Source organism: Pimephales promelas, chromosome 17 (genome assembly GCF_988280905.1).
Source record: "Pimephales promelas chromosome 17, fPimPro1.hap1.1, whole genome shotgun sequence".
Taxonomy (NCBI): Eukaryota; Metazoa; Chordata; class Actinopteri; order Cypriniformes; family Leuciscidae; genus Pimephales; species Pimephales promelas.
The window spans coordinates 25,978,375-26,002,051 of NC_142785.1; the positions used below are offsets into that span (position 1 = coordinate 25,978,375).

At 35.4% G+C, this 23,677-nt stretch overlaps 1 protein-coding gene across 1 annotated transcript in view; it reads right to left on the reverse strand.

Annotated features, from left to right (window-relative positions):
• Window positions 1-1,573: 1,573 nt before the first annotated feature.
• myo15b (myosin XVB) overlaps window positions 1,574-23,677 on the reverse strand; it is a 29,556-nt gene continuing 7,452 nt past the window's right edge. The window contains 45 exon segments of the mRNA XM_089122290.1: window positions 1,574-1,818; window positions 1,918-2,055; window positions 2,154-2,287; window positions 2,700-2,833; window positions 2,975-3,099; window positions 4,459-4,607; window positions 4,686-4,782; window positions 4,866-4,943; window positions 5,029-5,123; window positions 5,310-5,440; window positions 6,194-6,270; window positions 6,360-6,436; window positions 6,913-6,985; window positions 7,079-7,127; window positions 7,230-7,581; window positions 8,513-8,624; window positions 8,918-9,059; window positions 9,570-9,685; window positions 9,778-9,896; window positions 10,008-10,083; window positions 10,186-10,245; window positions 10,350-10,465; window positions 11,329-11,530; window positions 11,651-11,741; window positions 12,048-12,204; window positions 13,398-13,505; window positions 13,593-13,671; window positions 13,775-14,023; window positions 14,137-14,264; window positions 14,354-14,443; window positions 14,902-14,980; window positions 15,471-15,541; window positions 15,749-15,867; window positions 15,966-16,139; window positions 16,498-16,570; window positions 16,724-16,893; window positions 17,748-17,983; window positions 18,144-18,239; window positions 18,387-18,511; window positions 19,129-19,186; window positions 19,272-19,334; window positions 21,810-21,900; window positions 21,995-22,170; window positions 22,269-22,383; window positions 23,544-23,668. Of these exon segments, the coding sequence (XP_088978416.1) occupies window positions 1,723-1,818; window positions 1,918-2,055; window positions 2,154-2,287; window positions 2,700-2,833; window positions 2,975-3,099; window positions 4,459-4,607; window positions 4,686-4,782; window positions 4,866-4,943; window positions 5,029-5,123; window positions 5,310-5,440; window positions 6,194-6,270; window positions 6,360-6,436; window positions 6,913-6,985; window positions 7,079-7,127; window positions 7,230-7,581; window positions 8,513-8,624; window positions 8,918-9,059; window positions 9,570-9,685; window positions 9,778-9,896; window positions 10,008-10,083; window positions 10,186-10,245; window positions 10,350-10,465; window positions 11,329-11,530; window positions 11,651-11,741; window positions 12,048-12,204; window positions 13,398-13,505; window positions 13,593-13,671; window positions 13,775-14,023; window positions 14,137-14,264; window positions 14,354-14,443; window positions 14,902-14,980; window positions 15,471-15,541; window positions 15,749-15,867; window positions 15,966-16,139; window positions 16,498-16,570; window positions 16,724-16,893; window positions 17,748-17,983; window positions 18,144-18,239; window positions 18,387-18,511; window positions 19,129-19,186; window positions 19,272-19,334; window positions 21,810-21,900; window positions 21,995-22,170; window positions 22,269-22,383; window positions 23,544-23,668 (5,421 nt within the window). The 3' untranslated portion in view covers window positions 1,574-1,722.

Here is a 23,677-nt window from a genome sequence, read left to right on the forward strand (position 1 = left end):
GGCTCTTGCTGTCCTCGAAAAGTAATTGAAGACATCGTTAAAATAGTCCAAGTGACTACAGGGGCTCAATCTTAAGTTTATCAAACGACGAGAACACTTTTGTGCGCAAAAAAACAACAAAAATAACGACTTTATTTCAACTATTCACTTCCTTCTCCATAAGCCTATAGTCCGTTAACGTAGTGTGATTGCGTAGAGCTACGTCACACGTAGGCTCACTATTGGTCGACGCTGGTCATGTGTGTGTGATGCGTGTGACGTACAAAAACAGAAGCTTACGCTATTAAACTAGTTAGCTGACTCGCGCAGAGGGAGAAATAAACGAATAGTTGAAATAAAGTCGTTATTTTTGTTGTTTTTTTGCGCACAAAAGTGTTCTCGGCGTTTGATAAACTTAAGATTGAGCCCCTGTAGTCACTTGGACTATTTTAACGATGTCTTTTATGACTTTTCGGGGACAGCAAGAGCCAGTCCCTCAAGAAGCCTATGGACTGTATGCAGGAGCGATTTTAATATCTTAAATATCTTAATTCGTTTTCCGAAGATGAACGAAGGTCTTACGGGGTTGGAACAACATGAGGGTGAGTAAATACTGACAGAATTTTCATTTTTGGGTGAACTAACCCTTTAAGTCCAGCGAGGGGGAACTGGACCTGGACGTCAGTGACTTGCCGCGGTGTGACTCAAAGGGCGGAGCCTCTGTTTGACGTAGTTACCCTGAATATTAAATCTTCAGTGTCATGTGTTGTTTATAATAAATGCATATTGATAAATAGTGCTCTTTAAATGTTTATCTGCACACAAATGGAATGATAATGTTTCTCGGTTTTCTGAAGAGGACATATGAATGATTTTTATTGAAAAAGAATGAAAAATACACTTTAAATAGATACATTTCTATACTCACTAAAACATTTTATTTTAATTGGACGTTAATAATTAAACATAATTTTAACACATATACAAAACAGGTCAGACAGGTTATAATAAATATAATCACAAATCATTTGGTGGTATACATTCTAAGATTACCAAATTAAACATTTTTTTTAATACAAAAAATAAAATAAAAAAATTACTACATTAAATAATGCTTACCAAATTATTAATTTTCATTCCAAAAAATGTATTTATGCTGTTTACATCGCTGCAAACCCCTAGTATTTTTACAGATCCCTTGTTGATTACCCTGGATATAATTAAAGTCCCCGTGAAATCAAAATTGAACCTATTTACTTTGTTAGCGCATATTACTAGTCTTGTGGTGAACAATTAATCCGTGCAAGTGAATATATATTAAAAAAATGTTTTACCTTAGTAATCTTTAATCAAAATCTGAAAAGTTACTTCCGGTCTGGAACGGTTTCTTTTTCTGATGACGTAGGCTTCACAGTTTGGGTGGGGAAACGCTTAACCACTCCCCTCAAACCGTTAGTTTGCTATGAGCGAGAGATGGAGAGGAGGAGCGCTAGAGTAAAATCCTGCCCTCTGTTCAATATTCCGTTTCACTTGGAAATACGTCACTGCACTGGAGAAAAATCGTTTGCAACTTCCGGTTCACGGGGACTTTAATTAAACACTTGGTAAGAATTTGCTTTGATCTTATGTAAACTTTTCTACATATTTATGAAATATAATGTCTATAATAATATATGGCAGGAGACATATTTGAACTCAGGGTAAGTCATGGGATATTAGGTGACGTTTGCATTTGTCGGTTGTTTAAAATGGGGTCCCAGCCCGACTGGACATGCTGCTGTAGGAGGGTTTCACCACCTCTTCTATAATCACAGCAATGGTATGGCATAGTTCTTTTGCCTGGGAGAAATGAGAGATCAAAAACAAGAGCAATCTCATTAAATAAACACTTCCAGCTCTTTGAAAATAACAATATGTATATATCCATGACATGCATACCTGCTTTAGATTGAAGCTGAGAGTCCTAGGTTGAGTTTGGCCACTAAATATGATCTCAACTGATTGCAGCTTGTCTTTTTTGGGACGGATTGAGCGCAAGGACTGCACATCCTCTAGAGACACTGTCAAACATGCGTTCTGTGAAGTTTGTGATAGTTTAGTCATTGTCGAGCATGGACACAATGCAAACACACAATGATGATCAAAGCATTATGGGAATACTGAGTGTCAGATACCTGTGATTTGGGATCAATGATCGTGATAACTTCATGGTTGACAGCGATCAGCGAAGGAGAGGGGCAGCTGTGATGACTTACTTTCTGAGCAGTGAATATATCAAATCCATAGAAAGGTAGCGAACTGACAGTTTCTGGAAAGTTAAAAGAGTTTGTTTGGAAAATATGAAATACAGATGTAAAATCAGTAAATGGAATGGGAACATTAAAGGGATACTCCACTTTTTTTGGAAATAGGCTCATTTAACAACTCCCTCATAGTTAAACAGTTGAGTTTTACCGTTTTCGAATCCATCCAGCCGATTTTCTGATATTTAGAAGAATATCAGTAACCAGACAGTTTCTAAACCCATTTACTTCAGTAAACAGACAGTTTCTGGTCTCATTGACTTCCATATGGAAGTCAATGGGTTCAGAAACTGTCTGGTTACTGATATTCTTCTAAATATCAGAAAATCGGCTGGATGGATTCGAAAACCCAACTGTTTAACTCTGGGTGAGTTGTAAAATGAGCCTATTTCCTTTAAGACAGGTTTGCTCACTTACTGATAAAGCGGGCTTTAGCATCAAGAGGGCTGAGGGGGCCTAAGGTAGAAAACTGTGCCCGTATTGTAGCAAGAAGCCTTTCATCGCTGGAGTTGAGCCCATCCTTCCGGGGAAGGTACTGCTTTACCTCAGAGCTGATGTTTGAACATTGATTACCATTACATTGTGTCAAGAGTGTCAGATTTAAAACAATGATTCTAGTTAGCTGAAATGACTACGTTTCATTTATAATTTTAGGCATAATACATCACATCGCTTGAGATATATAAAATTACTTGGATGGTAGATCAGTCAGTCCATGCGCAAGGTGTTGGAGAGCGGTCAACTCTGCCACCAGCTGATAGATTGTAGAGCTGTTCATGGGCAGCAACACCCTCCCTTGCAGGTAATTGGTCACAAACTAAAAATACATATAACCGGCATCCATCAAACATAATAATGAGATGTATTTGAACTTAGGTTTCATTTATTTGATCAAAAGTACACTAAAAACATGTGAACTTTTAAAATGTAATTTATTTCTGTGTTGGCAATGCCGAATTTTCAGATCTTCAGTCACATGATCCTTGATAATATGCTGATTTGGTGCTCAAGAAACATTTTTTATTATCATTATCAGCGTTGAAAACAGTTGTGCTGCTTAATATTTTTGTGGAAATTGTGATTCTTTTTTTTAGGATTCTTTGATGAATAGAAAGTTCAATGAAAAGCATTTATTTATTAAATGTATTAAAGCATTTAGTAGGAACATTATAAATGTATTCACTGTCACTTTTGATCAATTGAATGCATACTTTATTAAGGCTAAGCACTACAGGCAAAAACAGTGTTTTTTGTGCATCAGTCAGTTTAGAGATTTTAGCATTTTTGGCTTTTCATAAAGTGTTTTTTTTTTTTTTTTTTTTCAGACTAGTGGACATAAAACATCCAAACTATACTTTTAACTGTATCTTTTAGAGCACTTTATCTATTTGCGTCTGTAGATTTTAATTACAGTATATATCTTTAAAGGCTGTTTTCTCAAAATGAGTTTTTCCTCCAGAAATCTCTACTTCAGTAACACTTACATACACCAAACAGTTTTATTCTTATATATACTAAAAGTTTTTAAAAAAGGGGTTTGTTCATATATGTTTTTCCTGATTTTATACAACATTTAATTCCTAACCTGTAAATGTATGCAAATGAGTGCATATTTAATAATTTGCATATTTAAACATAACATTACTGAAAACATGTAATACAAAAAATGTTTGCAATTATTAATGTTATCATATAATGTTATATAACTGGTGAAGTATGGTGATATTTATTAGTGTTTTCTTTACCCTATTCACCTGGGGTGTCTCGCCTTAATAAAAGTACTAATTTATCTCTCTTTTTTTATCTTACCACAATGTTTGAATGGTATCGTTGTTTCCACAAAAATGTATAGCAGGAAAAACTGTTTTCAACATTGATAATAATAACAATAAATGTTTCTTTGAGCAACAAATCAGCATATTCAAATGATTTCTGAAGCATCATAGTAATGATCCTGAAAATTTAGCTTTACCATTATAGTAATAAAGGACATTTTTAAAAATGTATAAAAATAGAAAACTAATATTAATATATTTCATAGATATATTACAGTATATTTAACGTTTGACAGGTATATTTCATATTTATTGTATTTTGTAATCTTGAATATTCATTACTGTTAAACAGGAAAACTGTAATGTTTCACGTAAAAATGAATTCAAAAGAGACTTTGTACCAGCTGGTAGTGGAACCCCAGGTAAAGATCATTGCTGAACTGGAGTGGCTGTTTCCATATTATGCGACGAAAGGAGAGGGAGATCGAGCCATCATCCAGCAGGAAGTCAAATAGATACTCATCAGAGTGAATTGGGCGTGACACATCATCTAAAGAAAGTGATTAATTAATTGTGAGAACAGTGTGAAAGCATAAACTGATTCATGTGTAGAAGAGTGACATCTTACCCCCTTTTTTAGTAGCATAGATGGAAAATTCCTTCACTTCTGCTGTATTTATGACACCCATCTCAGCGCAAAACTCTTGTAACACCTCAAATGCAACCTATAGAAAAGCATAATAGCGCTACATGTAGACACTACATAATCTTTAAATAAAAAAAACTGGAAAGAGGGGGCCTCACTTACACTAAAGCTGTGAATCTTGCAGGGAAATTCGGTTCCATCAGGCAGCGCGATGGGCAGCCGACGACAGCTCCTCATAGCCTGCATGTGATTTAGATATTGTGGTAAAAGAAACAATTTCACATTCTATTTACATTCTCTGCTCAACATTTCACTCTTCACTTACCAAAATGGCCTCCATCTCTGAATGTGAAGGGATGTGCCTGCGTCCTCCAAAACTGAGTGATCGTCTGAGATTCATTGCACACACATTTGCCAGTTCTAGACACAAATATTATATGCACAGAATCACATTCTCTGCTATTTTTGTGTACATACAAACAGGTTTAAATGACTTTCTAATAAGATTGTATAGTAAAATCCATGTGAGAGTAAACTTGGCTTATATTGGTGGGGGTCATTAAAGCAAGTAAATACAGAATAAGATGTTAGAAGTGGATACCGTACCTTGAAACGGGTGGTTGGCATCCTGAATGATGTTCTCCAGGTGGCGGGTGCAATACGAAAGGAGAGTGTTGGAACAGGGGAAGAATCCAGTCACCAGACTGAACAAACGCCAGCCACGGGAGCAGTTCTCGCTACAAAATCAGAAAACAATATAAACTACTATTCAAAAGTTCACGTTCCTGTAAAGAGCCTCTTTATGCCTATCAACATTGTGAAATATTATTACAATTGTGTTGTCTATTTTAATGTATTTAAAAAGGTAATTTATTCCTCTGATGGAAAAGCTGAATTTTCAGCATCATTACTCCAGTCTTCAGTGTCACATGATCCTTCAGAAATCATTCTAATATGCTGATGTGAAACATAACTTCATTTTATTATTCGCTAAATAGTTTGTGTGAAAACTTTTTTAGGATTCATTAATAAATAGAACGCATTTATTTGAAATAGAAACCTTTTGTAACACTATAAATGTCGGTAACACTTTATTTTGATGGTCCCTTTTGAAAATTCTGTTAACAATAAGTAACTTTGCAACTACATGTCAACTAAATGTCATTAGAGTATTATTAGACTGTCTGCTGCTTAATATCTGATAACACTTTATTGTGAGGCTCCTCCAACAGACAATCTACGGACTATAAGTAACTTTGCAACTACATGTCAACTTATTCTATCCCTAACCCTACCAGTCTACTAATACTCTACTAACACTCTAGTGAGAGTTAGTAGAGATGTAGGTGCAACGTTACTTATAGTCAAATGAATGTATTAAATGGACCATCCAAATAAAGTGAAACCTAAATGTCTTTACTGTCACTTTTGATTAATTTAATATGTCAATACACACGTTTGAACGATAGTGTACACACAATATCACTCACTTGACTGGGTGTTTGGTGGTCTGCTTGATGACCTGACAGTAGATCTCATCCCTGAGGAACTCCTTCTCTTTTCCCAGCTAAACCAAAACAAGTTGTCATGTTACAGATGCACAAATTCACAATACCTCTCAAATAAATATGCTCTACATTTAGAGGGAAAGCTCACCTGCAAAATGAAGTTCACACAGTCACTCTCTGTCTGATTTTTCTTCATAGGCTGATCCAACATAAACTGCATAATAACTACAAAGAGATCGTTGGGTCAGATACTTGTTCTCTTTATTTCTTTATACTCTTTATTATACTTTATTCTGATTGGTCAATCTGCTATCAAATATTTTGGTATAATGACAACAAAATAAAATGACTGCTTTTGCAGGCAAACAATTGTTTTTATTTTATTTTATCTTATAGCCTATATAAATTTATTTTTTTTAATTTATACACACACACACACACACACACATATATATATATATATATATATATATATATATATATATATATATAACTAATTTAAATACCAATGTAAAAAGTGGAATAATACACATTTAGTCTGTCACTATCGCAAAAAATAAACCCCTACAGGGTGATATACAAGACCCCTTTGCTCTTTGAGGTGCTGATTTTATTTTAGGAGACCCACTGACTTTGACAAAATGTATGCTGTTATAATGGGTGAGTTTACATTATGTCTGTGATAACATTTGTTCACTTACACATGAAGTTTTGAGAACCCAGACGATTGAGATCATTATCTGAGAAATGGATTAGCGATTCTTGAATGGGATTCTAATAAAAGAAAATACAGCAAGCAAAAACAATCAGACAAACTCATAAAACACCAGCATATTCACAGTGAGAGACTAAGAGATGCATACGTACTGGAGTGAATCCCACCATCTCATTTAGATTTTTGTCTTTCATGTTTGGTCTGAGAAAAGAGAGAAACAGGTCAGTGTTCAGTGTAGTTTGATGCAAAGCAATTTTGTGGATAATTTCATCTGTTTGAAGTTTGATTTCCAGAGGTCTTTACCTGGTGATAGAATCTGCGAAGAACTTCCTAGCAAACTCAGCCATGATATAATGCTGACGTTCTGATTCAGATCTGTGGATGGATGCCACCTCCACACTGTATTCACTGCTGGCAGCCACGGAGCGGGCAACAGGGATGTTGGAGAGGGAGCCATTGGCAGGTACATTGGTCACAGTGCCATTGACAGGAATGTTGGTGACGGGGCCATTGGAAGAGACGGTGAGTCTCATACTCTTTTTTCGTTCAAGCTGCCGCTCCATGTTGTTGCTGTGGTAGTCTGGTGGGGCACAAGGCTGAGTGACGTCCAACGGGAAGAGTCCAGAACGGCCCCCACTGGAACCAAACATCCATCCTGCAAAAAACATCTTTTATGTTATGTGCTGTACAACTTAATCAATCATATACATACAAATATAAGTGATATTCATTTTTACAGCTAACAAAAATGTGTTCTAAGAACATTTTGCGAACGTTCTCATTGCGTTCTTAAAACTTTTCAAAAGTCCAGTTTTTTTAAATGTTTTTTTTTTTTTTTAAATGTCTTGGTTATGTGAATGTTAGAGAAAATATAGAGGTAATGTTTTCTCTATTTGATAATTTTGCAAGTAATATCTAACTAACGTCTAACTAACTAACTGACTAACGTCTAACTAACTAACTGACTAACGTTTTGTGCCAATGTTTTGATAGCGTTATTAAAGGTTAGATAACTTTGAACTAATCTTGTATTTACATTACTGGAAGAACATTTATTCATAGAGAACCAAGCCAGAACGTTAGCCAAAGTTCTAAGAGCTTTCCCTGTCAGCTGAGATATACACTGGTAACGGTTTACAAAAAGGTCTCATTTGCTAAGTTTAGGTAATGTATTAACTAACATGAACTAACCATGAGCAATACATTAGTTACAGTATTTGTTCTGTAAATCTTTGTTAACTTTATTTAAAAATACAGTTGTTCATTGTTGTTTCATGTTAGCTCACAGTTCATTACTAATGTTAACTAATACAGCTTGAATCTGATGGTATCCTTTGTGTGTGTTAACAAATTAGAAAACTCGAGCACAAACTTTATGCTCAACTGATGATATGAGTTTGGGCAGGGAATATATCTTTTCTAAACAATGTAAGACAGGGAAATCTGTTTTAAAACTATTTTATTTTGAATATGTTTTTGCTAATCTGTTTGTGTCGCTAACGGAGTAGAAATGACACATAGTAGTTTTTGGGAAAGGCTTATGGAGATCCACGATCCCAAATGGTTTTCTCAGGTTCTCTTCTCACCATCATTGAGTCCATCCATGTTTAACAGTTTGATGACATCGCCTCTGCGAAAGCTCAGCAAGCTCCTGTCATCTGTTACATAGCTCTTCACAGCGATCACATAGTCTGAGTTCTGCAAATGGAGAATCAGGTACATTTATTCAAGATTGCAGAGAAAATTAAGGTTCACAATTCAGTAATTTCACAGGCGACGTTAGCAAATCCACATGATCACAAATTTTCTGTGAGGACGAAAGATTTCCCACTCAGGTCTCACAACAGGTTCAAGAAAGCTGCTTGGTAGTGCTTTTTTATATGGCTAAACTATTGACAATAGATGATAGACCTTTTATGCCATTTTATGTTGACTTTAAGTGAAAAACTACAGCTATATTGGTGTTGAGGCTAGTATGAATAACTGAGCACCTTAATCAGCTCCATGAGGAAGAGACGAATCACAGCAGCGATCTGTGAAGCCTTTTGGGAGTGAAGTTCCAATTCTTCATTACTTATAGTGATCACAACTTTTCCAGCCTCTTTCTGCTGTACCGACAACATCTGTGAGTAACTGAACAGTAAAAACATATGATTACATAAACTGCAACACTTGACTTTGGGGTCAGTCAGAAATTAATACTTTTGTTCGTCAAGAACACATTAAATTGATCGAAAGTGACAGTAAAGACATTTATTGAACTTTTTATTTATCAAAAACGTATCACAGTGTATCATGGTTTCCAGAAAATGATTAAGCCACACAACTATTTTCATGATTGATAAAAAAACTAAATGTTTCTTGAGCACCAAATAAGCATATTAGAATGATTTCTGAAGGATCATGTAACTGAAAATTTTTCACTCACAGGTAAAACTTATATTTTAAAATATAGTAAAATACTAGACAACAGTTATTTTAAACTGTAATAATATTTCAAAATATTACACTTTTTACTGTATTTTTTATCAAATAAATGCAGCCTTAGTGAGCATAAGAGACCCCAAACTTTTGAACAATAGTGTAAATAAATGATCTGAGGAATGATTTGAGGACATTTCCATCTGCTAATATGTTCTGTACCTGTAGCTGTGGAGCAGTTTGAGGTGTTTGGGATTTATGCCTGAAGCTCTGGCCACCTTTAGCAGTCTGATTCCTCGATGAGACACTCCCAGAACCTGTGCATCTCCATTTCCCAGCTGTTAAAGCACACATGCAAACACATTTCAGACTGCTTAACAAATTTCTGTTTCCATATTTATGTAAGAAAAGCCAAGTGTTTTTAGTTCACCTTCACATTAAAGAGACGTGAAAAGTAATTGGTCCAGTTGTCTCTTGCTGCCATGACAATTCTTTTCTTCATTGCATCATCATCTAGAGAACTGATATTGGTTCTGATATGGAAGCTCGCTGGTGATAAAGACAGTAAGAAACACAAATAAACCATGTTCAGTTATCCATAATAGCTTATTTGAACTATTATTAGATTGGTATGGCTTTAATATTATGCATCTGACATACCCAACAGGTCTTTCATTTTACGCCGCTCCTCACGTGAAATCCTCAGACAAGAATCCGAGTAAGTGTCTCGCATGATCTGCAGTTCACAAAAACAGTGGATACTGTGTGGCCCAGAATTTTATGTAAACTAAATAGTTTTGAAACTTTGAATTCTATACACAACTTGTTTGTTACTGACCTGCTCGCAGAGTAAATTAAGGATGTATAGGTTGTTGAATTTTTCTCTGGGATAAAATAGCTGCGTTCAAGACAGCACAAATAAAATGAATACACATAAGTAGCGCTAAAACAGCTGTGATAACTGTGTAGGAGGCCATCAGTCATGCAAAGTCACATAAATACCTCCTTGCGCAGGAAGAGTTTGGCAGGCATACTGGGGTAGGAGAAGTAGACGCTGGCAGAGAATCTGTGCAATTGGGAACGAACACTCTCCTCCTCGGCCATCTGGCTGAACTGATCTTTAGAAACAAATAGAGGGTGGGAAATTAGTACATAAGATTATTGTAACAAGGTTAGTTGTTCAGGGAAGAAGGAGGCGGGAACAGATGAACGTTCAAACTAACTGTTATCCAAAAATAAACAAATACAAAAACCCTCATGGACAACTGCCGCATCGAAACATAATAAAACCATGTGGGTGACACTAATTAACACTCGCAGCACTGGCCTCGCACCGTGCCCACAGCTCTCGGCCTAGTCCTGCTCAAATTTTCATATAGTTTATTCCTGATGCGCAGTGCCTTCTGATCTCTTATAAGTTTTTAAAATATGAATATGCTTGTTGCACATTAAAGTATTGCTATAAAAGTGTACAACAGTGTATTTTATAAAAAAAAAACTAACAGGATGCAAAGATTAATTGAGCATTTTGGAAAGAAATATACAGTTTTTCCAGCACCTGTAATGTTTCAATTAGACAATGTTTAGAAAATGTTTCGAAGGAAAAGAAACACCTGGAATTTTTCTTAATCTAAACTTCTCAACACCTGGAACATTTCAAATACATAAAGGAAATAATGAAGAAAAAACATACATTTTCTTCAATTCATAATAAATTATTAGTTTTTTAACACCTACAATATTTTGATTTTCATAAATAAATATAACAAGAAACATCTGGATTATTATATATAACTATATTTCTTTTTAAATTGGAAGTTTTATCTACACCTGGAATACTGGGGATAAACCATGTGAACCTATGTTCAGTTAATTGCACTAATTGTCATTAAATAAAACGAAATGATATTGTTTCAATCTTTTAAAAGTGTAAATTTAATATTTTATCCAATTTAATTATGTAATTTGTGACATCACTTACTAAGTTCAGGTGCAGGCATCGGTGGCGGGTCAGGGATTTGGGGAGGTGGAGGAGGGATGGGGTCAAGAACTCGAGGCAGAGCCTGTGAGCGCTGCGAGCCGAAGAGATCAGCTAGTGAACGCTGCTTCTGTTTCATTTCACTGGAGATAGTGCGACGGCCATGGGACTCAGGGGCCGGAGGAGGCATCTCTTTCCACTGTTTCTATAGCAAGAATGCATAAATGATTCACTGAATGAATGAAACTGAACTAAAGCTCAAAAAGGTCCGAAATTAAAGACAACACTGCTTTATGGCTTGCCACTTGTCGTCAGTATCATCTACCTTCTCTTTAGTGACAGGTCCCTGAGCTTTAAGAATGGCCAGTGCCTCTTCTTTGGGGTCATTTTTCTTTAGAAAGTGCTTGGCTGGAACCCTGTGAAGATCAAAGTTCACATTATTCCACCTCTTACAGTCTGTAATTTACTCCAAGTGATCAAAGCAACACAGTATCATGCAAGTTTTCATTAACAGATCTGAGTGAATCAAAGTGAATCACAGTTTGCAGCCCATTTTGCTTCCATAAAAAAAAAAAAAAAAAATGAGGGCAGGACTTGATTTTATCCATTGGGAATTGATTAGATTGTGAAGAGTGGTCTCTAGGTGGAGCAAGTTATAGCTTCACAATAATGTGACAAGGAACATGAATAAGGAAAGTAATTAGAGTCAATTCTTGGCCCACCTGACAGGCTCAAAGGCTTTAGGTTCTGGAGTGGGCCGATTCTGGTACAGCTTAATGATCTCTCTAATGTTGCTGGTAGGTTCTGGTTTAGGAGATGTGGGTTCTGGAGATTCTGGTTCAGGTTCTTGATGTTTAGGAGGTTCTGGGAATGGTTTCACTGTGTGAAGAAGAGTTTATTAGCATCCAGATACACCATTTTAGATGATGGCTACACAAATTTATCACAAAAACATGTTTCATATCAGTCAATATCGAATATCACGATAAATGGCAAAACTATATTTCAAGTTTAAAGGGAGATTTTTGCTTCTGAGTTAAAGTTGCAGAAACCATACAGTTAATTGTGGTTTCATCATCAGAACAAGACACTTTTCAAACCGGTGAACATTTCACAAAATAACATTTCATGTTTTGTCTCTTAAAAATGCACGTTTGACAGTAGCTTGAGTTAGGGTGCAAATTTTTTTTAAATTTTATTAACAAAAACAGTCAATTGGCAAATCACCATTGCACACCTGCAGGTGATAGGTGCCTGTGAAAAAAGACCAAATGGGTAGTTTAAAATAAATAAATAAAAAAACAAGGAACTCCAGCACACTATCATTACTTACAGTACAACATTTCAGTCATAACCTTCATCAGGCATATCTGTGTATCCATATGCCGAAACATTGCTAATAATATTTTGATAATCATTTGCAAGTATGGATAGTGTGTGGGAGTTCCTTGTTTTTTTTAGATTAACAAAAACAGTAACATTTGTAAATATTGTAACAACCTCATTTTATAGGGTAAAATTTGTTTGTCCATAGTATTTGGATCATATTAACTAAAGGTAAAAACCACACATTGGACCTCACTAACATGATAAAAAGTAATATTGTTTGTATGGTATTATTTGTTATGAAAACAGTAACTGAAAGAAATGTAGTATCACAAACTAGTTTAAATCATGAGGCATTCGATTTGTGGTTTGTATGGGAGAACTCTCCACTGAACTGGAAAAGTTTTCACTGGATCTCACAGCACTGTGTAGTGGTCGAGTGACTGTGATGGTCAGAAACTAAGTGCATTTGCTCAAAGCTCACGCTCAGCTAGCTAAATTGGTACTGGCAACACACTTGTGCAGCATTATTTACATAGTACATAAACATTATATCAAACACATATCTAACATAGGAAAACTATGTTGTGTCGATAATTATTGTTATCATTTTATCAACCAGCCCTAAATACATACTAAAGAATACATTACAATTACATAAATGTGAATATTTAAAAAAAAATAAATAAAGAATGAACCACTTGTTGTAGGTAAAGAAAATATAAAAGCAGAAAACAAATATCGACCTTCTGTCTTTACTGGAGGTGATTTGGGTTGGGACAGCGGCGGTGGAGTGGCGTATATCAGTGGCTTAGCAACCTTTGGCGCAGGTTTTGGGCGGGCTTCTGACGTACCTAAGATGCATAAAGATAGTGAAAATCTTATGTTAAGATACTTATTTCAGCCATTTTAAAGATTTTGATTTGACATTGTCCACTCACCAATCTTTTGAAAAAAATTCCTCTTCTCTTGAAAGGACCCTTGATCTTCCGGGGCCTTAAGATCCACATCTGTTATAGGCTGCGCATTAAAGAAAACATTAAGAAACAAGAAACTGAAGCAGTTAATTACTATACTATACAGTAATCGTAAAAACAGACACTGGTCAAAACCATTCCTTTACCTCAGGGCTACGGGGCTTTGGAGGCGGCTCTGGGGCTTTTTTCGCAGTCTGAGGGATGGCTCTTTCTGCTTGGGGGCGGCTTCGGGGTTTGGGTGAGGGTGAGCGGGAGCGTGAAGGTGAACGTTCACGTGGAGGAGAGCGCTGTCGATGGCGTGGTACATTTCTCTGTGACTCCTTCTCACGTTTTCGCATCTCTTCCTGCTGTTGCTTCTGGGACAGTGTCATTGCCTGCATGGTCATCTGCTGAGCCTGTAGGGGAAAAAATACTTTTTTACTGTAGGTCCAAAGCAGTGATGTGATAAAGGAAATCATTATAATTTATATATATATATATATATATTCGTTCTTTGAGGTGAACTCACAAGAAGCTGAGCCTGTTGATTGATAAAGGCCTGCTGCTGAGAAGCCATTTGCTGTGTATTGATAGCCGGTGCAGCAGCAGGCATGGCTTGTGGCATGGCTTGTGGCATGGCTTGTGGCATCATCATAGCTAAGTCCAAAAAAAGCAGTAAGAAGAGGGTAAACATTTAACAGATTATACTATTAGAAAAGCACAACATGAGCAGCAGGGATGCTTACGTGGCATGGGCTGCATCATAGGCATGGTAGCTTGCATCATGTTTGGCATCATTGGAGCATAGCCAGCCATAGCAGGATTCATTGGCATTCCTAAATGATGGGTAACAAGAGGGTTAAACTTTAGAGCTAAAAAATAAATACAAGTGCCAAGATAAATCATTTTGTCATTGTATAGTTGATAGAGCATATTTTCTGTTTTGTGTAGCCAGCAGTTGTTCGTGAGGGGCTGCTGGCTTATCCTTTCATTTTTGCATTTGTTGATTTATTTTATTAAACTTGTTGAATGTTCGCCAGTTCTCGCCTCCTTCTTCCCACAAAAGAACACAGGTGGTAAAACGGATAAAGAATGAAACCAAAACTGAATCGTGACTGTGACATAAACATTTTTAAAAATAATTATATTATAAAATGCCTATATAAATTGTGTAATGTTGTAAATTGTGCAACCTTCTTAGCTTAAAATTGTTTTAACTGTATCTCTCTAAATATCAGCATGACTATCAGATGCTCACAAAACAACACAAATTAAATACATATACAAACTTTACCTGCTCCGGTGTACATGCTGGGCATCATACCTCCTCCTCCTCTCATTCTGCGATTCAGCATTGCCATCCGTTCAAAGTCCTATCAATAAAAAAACAATAAAATGAAGATAATAAGTCCTTAGGCCAAAGATAAAAAGCAATACAAGAAGATGTCAGAGTTAATAAGTGCCAAAGTTATGCAATCTTCGCTGGCTTAATGAATGATATTTTTATGTAGCCTATGTGCTCTGGCAGGTTGAGCTAATGTGCTTATGCAGATGACATGCGTTTGAGCTTTCATCCCTGCCATTTATCCTATTATAAATCTATAACTAAATCTCTGAAAATAATGTAAAATGAATATGTAAAAAATCCATTACAAATCTATTTAAACATTTATATATAGCTAAAAAATCTTCATTAGCATTTATTTTAAGTAAAGAATAAAAAATAACACTAAAGTAAGTGTAATAGGTTTCAAATTCTAAAATCGAAAAGATAGAAAACCTGTTCAGTTACCATAAAGTAGCTGTCAGTGTGACTAAAAACTGCACAATATTATTTATGTTTTTGAACTGGACAATACTGACCGGAGGACCATGATCAAACACAGGATCAAAAAGATCATCAACATAAGCATCCATCTGCCGACCACGAGATCCTAAAAGAAAGATTGTTGCAGGAGTGTCCTTTATAATGTCAGAGTGAAACAGTCATTTTATTTACTCTACAGGGTGAGCCAGTTCCCAACCCTCATACAGTAGCTTTCATTCACTTTGATTTCTTTGATCGTCCCTGTGCAAAGCTATGTAACATAGCAATGACTCAGAACTTACTCTCTGTTTCCTAGTAATGGTTGGACACTCACCCTGGGATGTGGAAGAGGGTTGATAGGTGTCCCATGGAGATGCTTCAAAGGAGGGGAGACCAGGGGCCTGCATAAGGGGAGCAGGTGGTATAAAGTCGTCCAGGTCTGTGGTCGCCATCCTGACAACAAGAGAAAATGGATTAATAGAAGGAATTAAACTAGAATTTCACAAACAATTTTGATTGAACTGTCAGCTTCGAGTCCCACAGAGGCGTACCTGTCGCTTGTGTCACTAAACAGGTAATCTGCTTGAGCAGGTGGGTGACCCAGGGGCACATCAGCCTCCACTCCAGCCAGGAGATCCATGACAAAGTCGCAGCCTGCCAGGTCAGTCCAGCTCTCCCCAGCCAACAGAGACACAGACCAACCCTGTGTAGCTTCAGTCAGACCTCTGACAGAAAGAAATATGACATTAATATTTTGTTGTATGAAAATCTGAGCATGCACTATATCAACAGAACAGAGTCTGATTCAATAAACCTAAGCTTAAAAAAAAACATGAAAAAAATATTCAACAAACAAAGTCAGGAAACACAGAATCTGGAATTAGTTTTAACATACTGAGTTTCATATGATTAAACATTTCAGAATGGTATAATACTTAAAGAAACTATTTTGTCACAATACAAAATATCTTAAATGTCGTACAAAATAGGCCTTTTTTCGTCATGTTAAAAAATATTTGGGGAGAAATATGACCTGGTTGTTTAAAAAAGAAATCACTCACAAAAAAAAAGGCATTTATCTACCTGTTGCTAAGAAGCCAAGAAGCCAGTTGTTCCCCAGTGGTCCAAGACTCCACCTCCACAGTTAACTTTTCCTCTAAAAAACAAAAAACATTTAAAATCAAATAAACTCCATACTTTCACAACACGTTAAACAACATATTTCGAATCAGTTACTCTCTTGGAATGAGCAGTGCAACTGGGTAGTTATTTCAGTTATAAGTACAACAAAAAAAACTGTAATCCTCACCAATGAAAGTGTTGACCTCCACCACCATCTTTCCCTTTCTCTGATTGGCTGTCCACTCAAGTTGACTCGGAGGGTGCTGCCTGCAGGCAGGAGAGGGGAGCTGGAGGGATGTGAGGAGCTTGTGCTGGCACAGGGAGCGGTACTCCCCTGGACCCCGGTCAGACACATACCTGACAATCATTAAAACACAATATTTTTATTATGAACAAATTACTTCTTTCTGCAACTATTTATTATAGTATTGATCAATATGGAATTTAACTTTCTTAGTCCATCATATTTCAATGGGACAATCCATCCAGTTTATTTCGGAAATGTTCATTTGAATAATAAATCAATGGCAACGTTGTATCAGTCTGCAGTGATTTAAGTCAATAACCTTCTACTTTAGAAGACATGTAGTTGTAAATGCATGCAAATTTCAGTTTAAAGCTACACTGTGTGATTTTTTCCCCCATCTAGCAGTGAAAAGGTATATCACCATCCAGACAATGTTAGTTTCTGTTCCTCTCAATTCCGATTTCGTTTTAACTCCTACGGTGGCCAATGTAGTCCAAGATTAACATGGTTTCCAGTTCGACCTAGCCCATGAGTGTTAACTCAAATGTAAACGTGAAAGGTGAAGCTTGAATTAACGGGTTTGTCCCTCTTTGGCTAATGAACTTTCAAGATGGAGGGGCAACATGGTGACCGACATTAGAACCCCTTTACCCGTATGTATTTTCAATGGCATATTATACACTCACGAGAATACTTTATTACTTGAACGAAGTAAATATACATTAATGAGCACAAATATTTTTGAAAGAACTAAGTGTTTTTAGCTAAGAATAAACTAAAAGAGTTACACAGTGTAGCTTTAATACAGGCTAAAAGTGTTAATATAATTTCTGTTAAATTATGATAAATGCGAACCAATCCCTGAAGTGAGTTTTTTCTTTTTTTTCAAGCAATAGAAATAGAAAAATCGTCCTATTCTAAAGACCACTATTTTGGGTTTGTGACACTATGACTGAAGACATACTTGAGCAAGGGTTTCTCCAGGGCAGGAGATGGTGTGAAGGCACTCAGACAGCAGGCCAGGAGCAACCAGCCCCGCAGGACACTCTGCTCCTTATCCCCGTCCCAAGTGAGGTAGACCAGTTGGGATAGAATCTCATCTCTTATGCTTGGCCGAATTTGGCTCTTCTCCACAATGTAGTTCCCCAACATCTGCTCTTGCCAGCCAATCAGATCTGAGTCGCCTGTGAAACGCAGGATCTAAGGAAGAGCATAGATTAGGAACGATTCATTTAAATTCAAACATTTCATACCCGGTTAAAGGTTTATGTTTAAACTTCTGTGGTAAAAGATCCATTTAAAATACTGATGCAAAACACATTGCTTTATGTGTCAAGATGTGTTTAGACATTGTTCTGACCAGTTTATAGATTTCTAGAGCTGTACGGGTATCATCAGGGTCCAGAGATGTCAAAGACTTCTGAAGTGGGTAACCCTGCTGTTGGCACCATCCGTCCTAATGGAGTGAAAAACAGATAATTGATGTAACAAATTAATTAAACAGATTCACATATATGACAATTGTATATGAAGTGGAAGACTATAAAACTAAAAAGGAACTTTGCAAGTTCTAAACAGGTTAAACTTCACATTAACAGCTTACCTTCAGGACTGTGTTGGCATATTGGGAGAAAGGGTGTCTGTCAATGTCTTGAGGCAATGAGAGGTTGTGTTCTGCTTTGACCTTTGGTAGAGCTACTTCAGTCACCCCTGATCCTTGAGGACGCCCTAAAAGGCATTATTGTAAAATGTGAATACGAATATGTCATTTTGGTTTTACTTATGTTGATCATCAGTCACTAAAACACTTTTGTTTTTCAAAAAGCAATGAAGTTAAATTACATTCAGTACCTTTATATGAACATGGTCAATGATTAGTCTAAAATAGGCACCAGTTCAACCGTTGTGGATCAGTAAGATTTCTTTTAAAAAACTGAATGCTTTTATTTAGCAAGGATGCATTAAATTGACCAAATGACAGTTAAGACATTTATAATGTTACAAATAATTACTTCCTATTTATCAAAGAATCATGAGTTATTTTAAAATGCAATAATATTTTCATAATATTGCCGTATTTAAAGCATTTTGCTCAAATAAATCCAGCTTTGGTATGCATAAGATGCTGATTAATTTAATCATTAAACACCGTTCAAATTTAACATACTGAGTTTTACATGGTACATGGAACAGGTTGCTTTTCATCAATCAATTTTAGCCACATTTACACAAATAAATATGGAAACCTTTTTAGAGAGTTAAAGAATTTTTTGACTAACATTACCTATACTTTAATTGAATCAATACTTTTTTTTTTAATTGGTTATTAAGTAGAAGGACCTCACCTGCTGCACTGCGTAATCTGGCCGACAGTTCTGCCGGGATCTCCAATATTCCCACATCCTTTAGGAAAATTATAGTATTTTATTCTATAACTGAGATCTTTAGCACAGAAGTCGAAAGAAAACAAAAGTGAAAAGAGTCTCACCATCTCTGAAGAAGTATATGTAGATTTTGCTGCTTCCTTCACTCTGGGTCTATCACTATGTTCCTAATAAATTCAAAACACAAAAAGTTTTTTTAAAGACTTAACATTAAGTTACTCTCTGTTCATTCACCATGTAGTGTTTCATTCCATCTTGACTGAAAAATGAGACATTAATTTTGTAAAGCTTTTCCACTCATTGATACTGTTACCTGTCCACGGCATCGTATTAAAAGGTAAACAGAACTATTCTTAGCAGCTGGGCACCTTTTATACCCCAGGAAGACCGTCCCTTTACACGCTCCTCCCCAAACAAAAGAATTACATGAAATGCGAGTCATCAAACCCATTTTTTATCTTATCATTTAGTTTTATCATTATGTTTGATTGGCCTTTCTGTTTTGTGTTCATTGTTGCCATTAGTGCAGAAAACAAACACATTTAAGAAGGCCTGATTTGCACATATTGTAGGAATAAATCTGGGAATGCTGTGGTGTGACACAAGATATTCTTTACTTTTTCCAGTTACCTTTTTATCTTAAATAAGCTTCTATTGGATATGCAAAAATATAACCACACAATGCTGCTTTACCCACTGAATGAGGATCACTTGTCAACCAGTCACCATTCACCAAATAACAATTACTACAATGTGATTTGACAGCAGAGTATATGACAGCTCAGAAGGACATAGTCCAAACTGTATAAAACAATGGTGGGTAACAAGGAAACAGAACTGAAAGTAGCAGGTTACATAACTTAGTGGATCATAAATATAACAAAATCCATCAAAGTTTCGGACTGCATGTGTAACTATTTTAATTAAATAATTTATGAGTTTTGTACCCATGATGTCCTTGACGAAGACTGAAATAGTGTTGAGAACTATCATAGAATTTGAGAAAGCTCAAAATATTTTGACATTGCTTCCATTTGTGTTGTTTAATAGTTTTAATAACTTTACTATTATTCTACAATATTGAAAATAGTAGACGGCATCCACAGGATTTTTGTCTCGTTTCCCAGCACAAATATGTAAACAATTTTAGTCAAGATACATTAACATTGTACTTGAGAAGCAAATTAACAAGAATGATTGAGAATGAATTATAAAATAATTGAGTTTATGTTTAAAACTACAAAAAATATCTGCCAATGGGGTCAGAAAAATAACCTTGTTTTCCCTTTGAATTAAGACCCGACTGGCAGACATTTTTTCTTATTTAAAAAAATAAAATAAACTTGATTTTTTCAGAAAACGAGACTTAATATCTTATATCATTTTGCTTCTCAAGTAAATGGATCGTGATTTAAGAATGTTTAGATATTTGTACTTGAAAACAAAACAAAAATGCTTAGGAGAATAATAATTTGAAGCGTAATAACAAACATAGGTAAATCTAATAAATAAAAATAATAAAAAGGTAAATACAATTTTTGAAGTAAAGCAAAAAAAAAAAAAAAAACAACCTGAAACTTTCAGACATACATTTAAAAGATTTTAAAGTACATTTTAAATCACATGCTTATTTACCACCCTGAATTCTCTCTGTATCATTAATCTTTCTGTTTGCTATTAGCATGTGTAATAGGATAAATATTAAACCTATCTAAAATATTAAACCACTACCTACCTAGGGTGATATTAAAACAAACGTAGCAGTCCCCATGTAAAGTGCTCTTTCAATTGTGAAATTGTTTGAAATCCGAACAGAAAAGAAGTGGCGCGTAGGTGGGTCTTGGCAGAAATGAGAAAAAGAAAGAAGTAAGGGAAAAGTAGAGAGACAATCTGGGATCAAAGATAAAAGGGCAAATAGGCGGGTGGAGCTCACCTCACCTAACCATGACATTTGTTACAATTGTAAACACTCTTAAATGTCCCATGATGCACTAGAGAGACTAAACATGCAACATGAATTAGAGATAAAAAAGCATTCTTTTTTTTTTTTTTTTGTTGTCGAAGAAAAAAAAACTTTGGACCATACTTTTTTATATTCAACTTTAAATGAAATTTGAATTATTTTCCTATAGAGACTGTGCAATAGAAATTGTGCAATAGAAAACTATGTGTGCCATTTCAACAGTAATACATTTAATTTCACAATCTCATAAATTCACTCAGCATACAAATGGGTTCAAAGTCCTTCCAAAGAGTAAAATATATAATACTCAATTATTACTCATGAGTACCCATGAGCACACTCTGATCTCACATGTAATGGAAGCCCAGCAGTAATCAATGAGACACTTGTGGCTAACTGTAGATAACAAAATATAAAACATTAATTAGTTCTGTGATTGATATAACTATTCATTCTTTTTTGAATGGGACAGTGAGGCTGATATTTACCGTATCGCATTAGCTGTCATACTTTAATAAAGTGGTTTTGGTTGCCTTGCAATGGTCACATAGCTAAACAGCTGAAATAGTGAAGCGTGTGTATGTGTATATGTGCACATTAAGTAAAGAAGACTCCAATACATACAGGTCGAAGAATAGAAAGACTACAGATAGATAGAGGGAAAGATAAAAGCTCTCACTCTCCAATGACGTCTCTTAATGGTGTCTCGGGTGATCATTATAGCTGCCCAGAACTGAGTGAAGGACTGTTTCAGTTTCTTGTAGTACTTTCTGTAACAGAAAGAGGGTGCCATTGTTTCACTTTAACTTCTATTTTATTATTATTATTTTATTTGTTGATCAAATATGAAATCTCTGCACATACCGGGCTTGGTGGCCCCTGATATGGGATTGGAGGACGATAGCCTTTTGTTTAAAGAAACGGAAGTTTCTTCGGCAGATGAAGCCACGAATGTTTCTCTGGATGGTGACTGCTGCCCATGTTTGGGTGCTACTCCATTTTTCCTCCACCCGCTGGAACAGAATCTCCTTCATAAACACCTGTGTGTGTTCACATTAATTTGAGGTTGAGATCTTTAGTTTAATGATAGTTAGAGTCAGAATAACCCAGGCTGGGAGAAAGAGTTAAATTACTGTACCTTAGTGAGTCCAAGCTGGTACTGGCCTTCCTCTGCTCCTACAGTCTCCAGTAAAGTGACCACTTGCTCTTCACAAGACTGGGTTTCTGATCTCTGGGCTAATAACACACCATACCTGAAATTAGACAAAGAGACAGTGCTAGAAAATAGAGCCAAAAAAATGAAGGAAATTATGAGGAAGAGAAGGTATAGTTTTGCCTATTTTCTAATGTATCTACACTCGGGGTTCCCATTTTTGTTTTGATTAATAAAATATGAAATTCTATGATGTTTCTATGATTTTTTTAACTGTATCTTTATATGATAGTGCATAATATTATAAAGCAGATCATAACTACTTAAAAATAATTACATTATACAGTATAATATATTCAAAAAATTATATATTTTCACTATAGCAATTTTCCTTGATCTTTAATATTTTATAAATTCCAATTACTTAAAAATATATATAGCAGCTAAGAATCACAGAAATAAATTACATATTACAAAATATTTCAATAGGAACAGTTTTTTTTACACACATGCATTAAAAAAAAAACATAAAAACTTAAAAAATATTTACAGGTTTTTAATGACTGCTAAAATCTTGTAATTCACAGAATAAGCACATATATATTTATATATATATATATTTATATACAGTATATTAGGGCTGTCAAACGATTAATCGCATCCAAAATAAAAGTTTGTGTTTACATACTATATGTGGGTGCACTGTGTACAGTATATTTTGTATATATATATAAATACACACACATGCATGTATATTTAAGAAAAAAAATACTATTTATATATAAAATATTTATATATACAGTATATACATGAAAATATTTCTTAAATATATACAAGCATGTGTGTGTATTTATATATATATACACAAAATAATTATACACAGTGCACCCACATATATTATGTAAACACAAACTTTTATTTTTGGATGCGATTAATCATTTGACAGGCCTAATATATATGTATGTATATATATATATATATATATATATATATATATATATATTAATACTCACTGCATGGGTGTTCTGGGCGATTGCTAACATTGATATGCTGTTGCTAAGGTGTTCTGGTTTTTATAATGTTGCTGTGTGGGTGCTAGATGATCACTAGGCTGTTTTGGATACCTAGTTGAATCATTTATTAAAGTAATAACAGTCTTCTACTCAATAACCTACACAATACAAGTTATTATTATGTCTCATAATAATAAAGCCACTAATAATGTATTTTAATGTGATAGATTCTATCATAGTGTGCTACCTCTCCATGAACAGAGCAAAGGGGATGCGAATCGGAAATCCCTCTTTTCGTATGTGAATGGTCTCCAGTATCCCTCCATGCCTCAGCTGTGTGGCCATGTAGTCTACATCAAATATTCCTGGAAGCTGGAACAA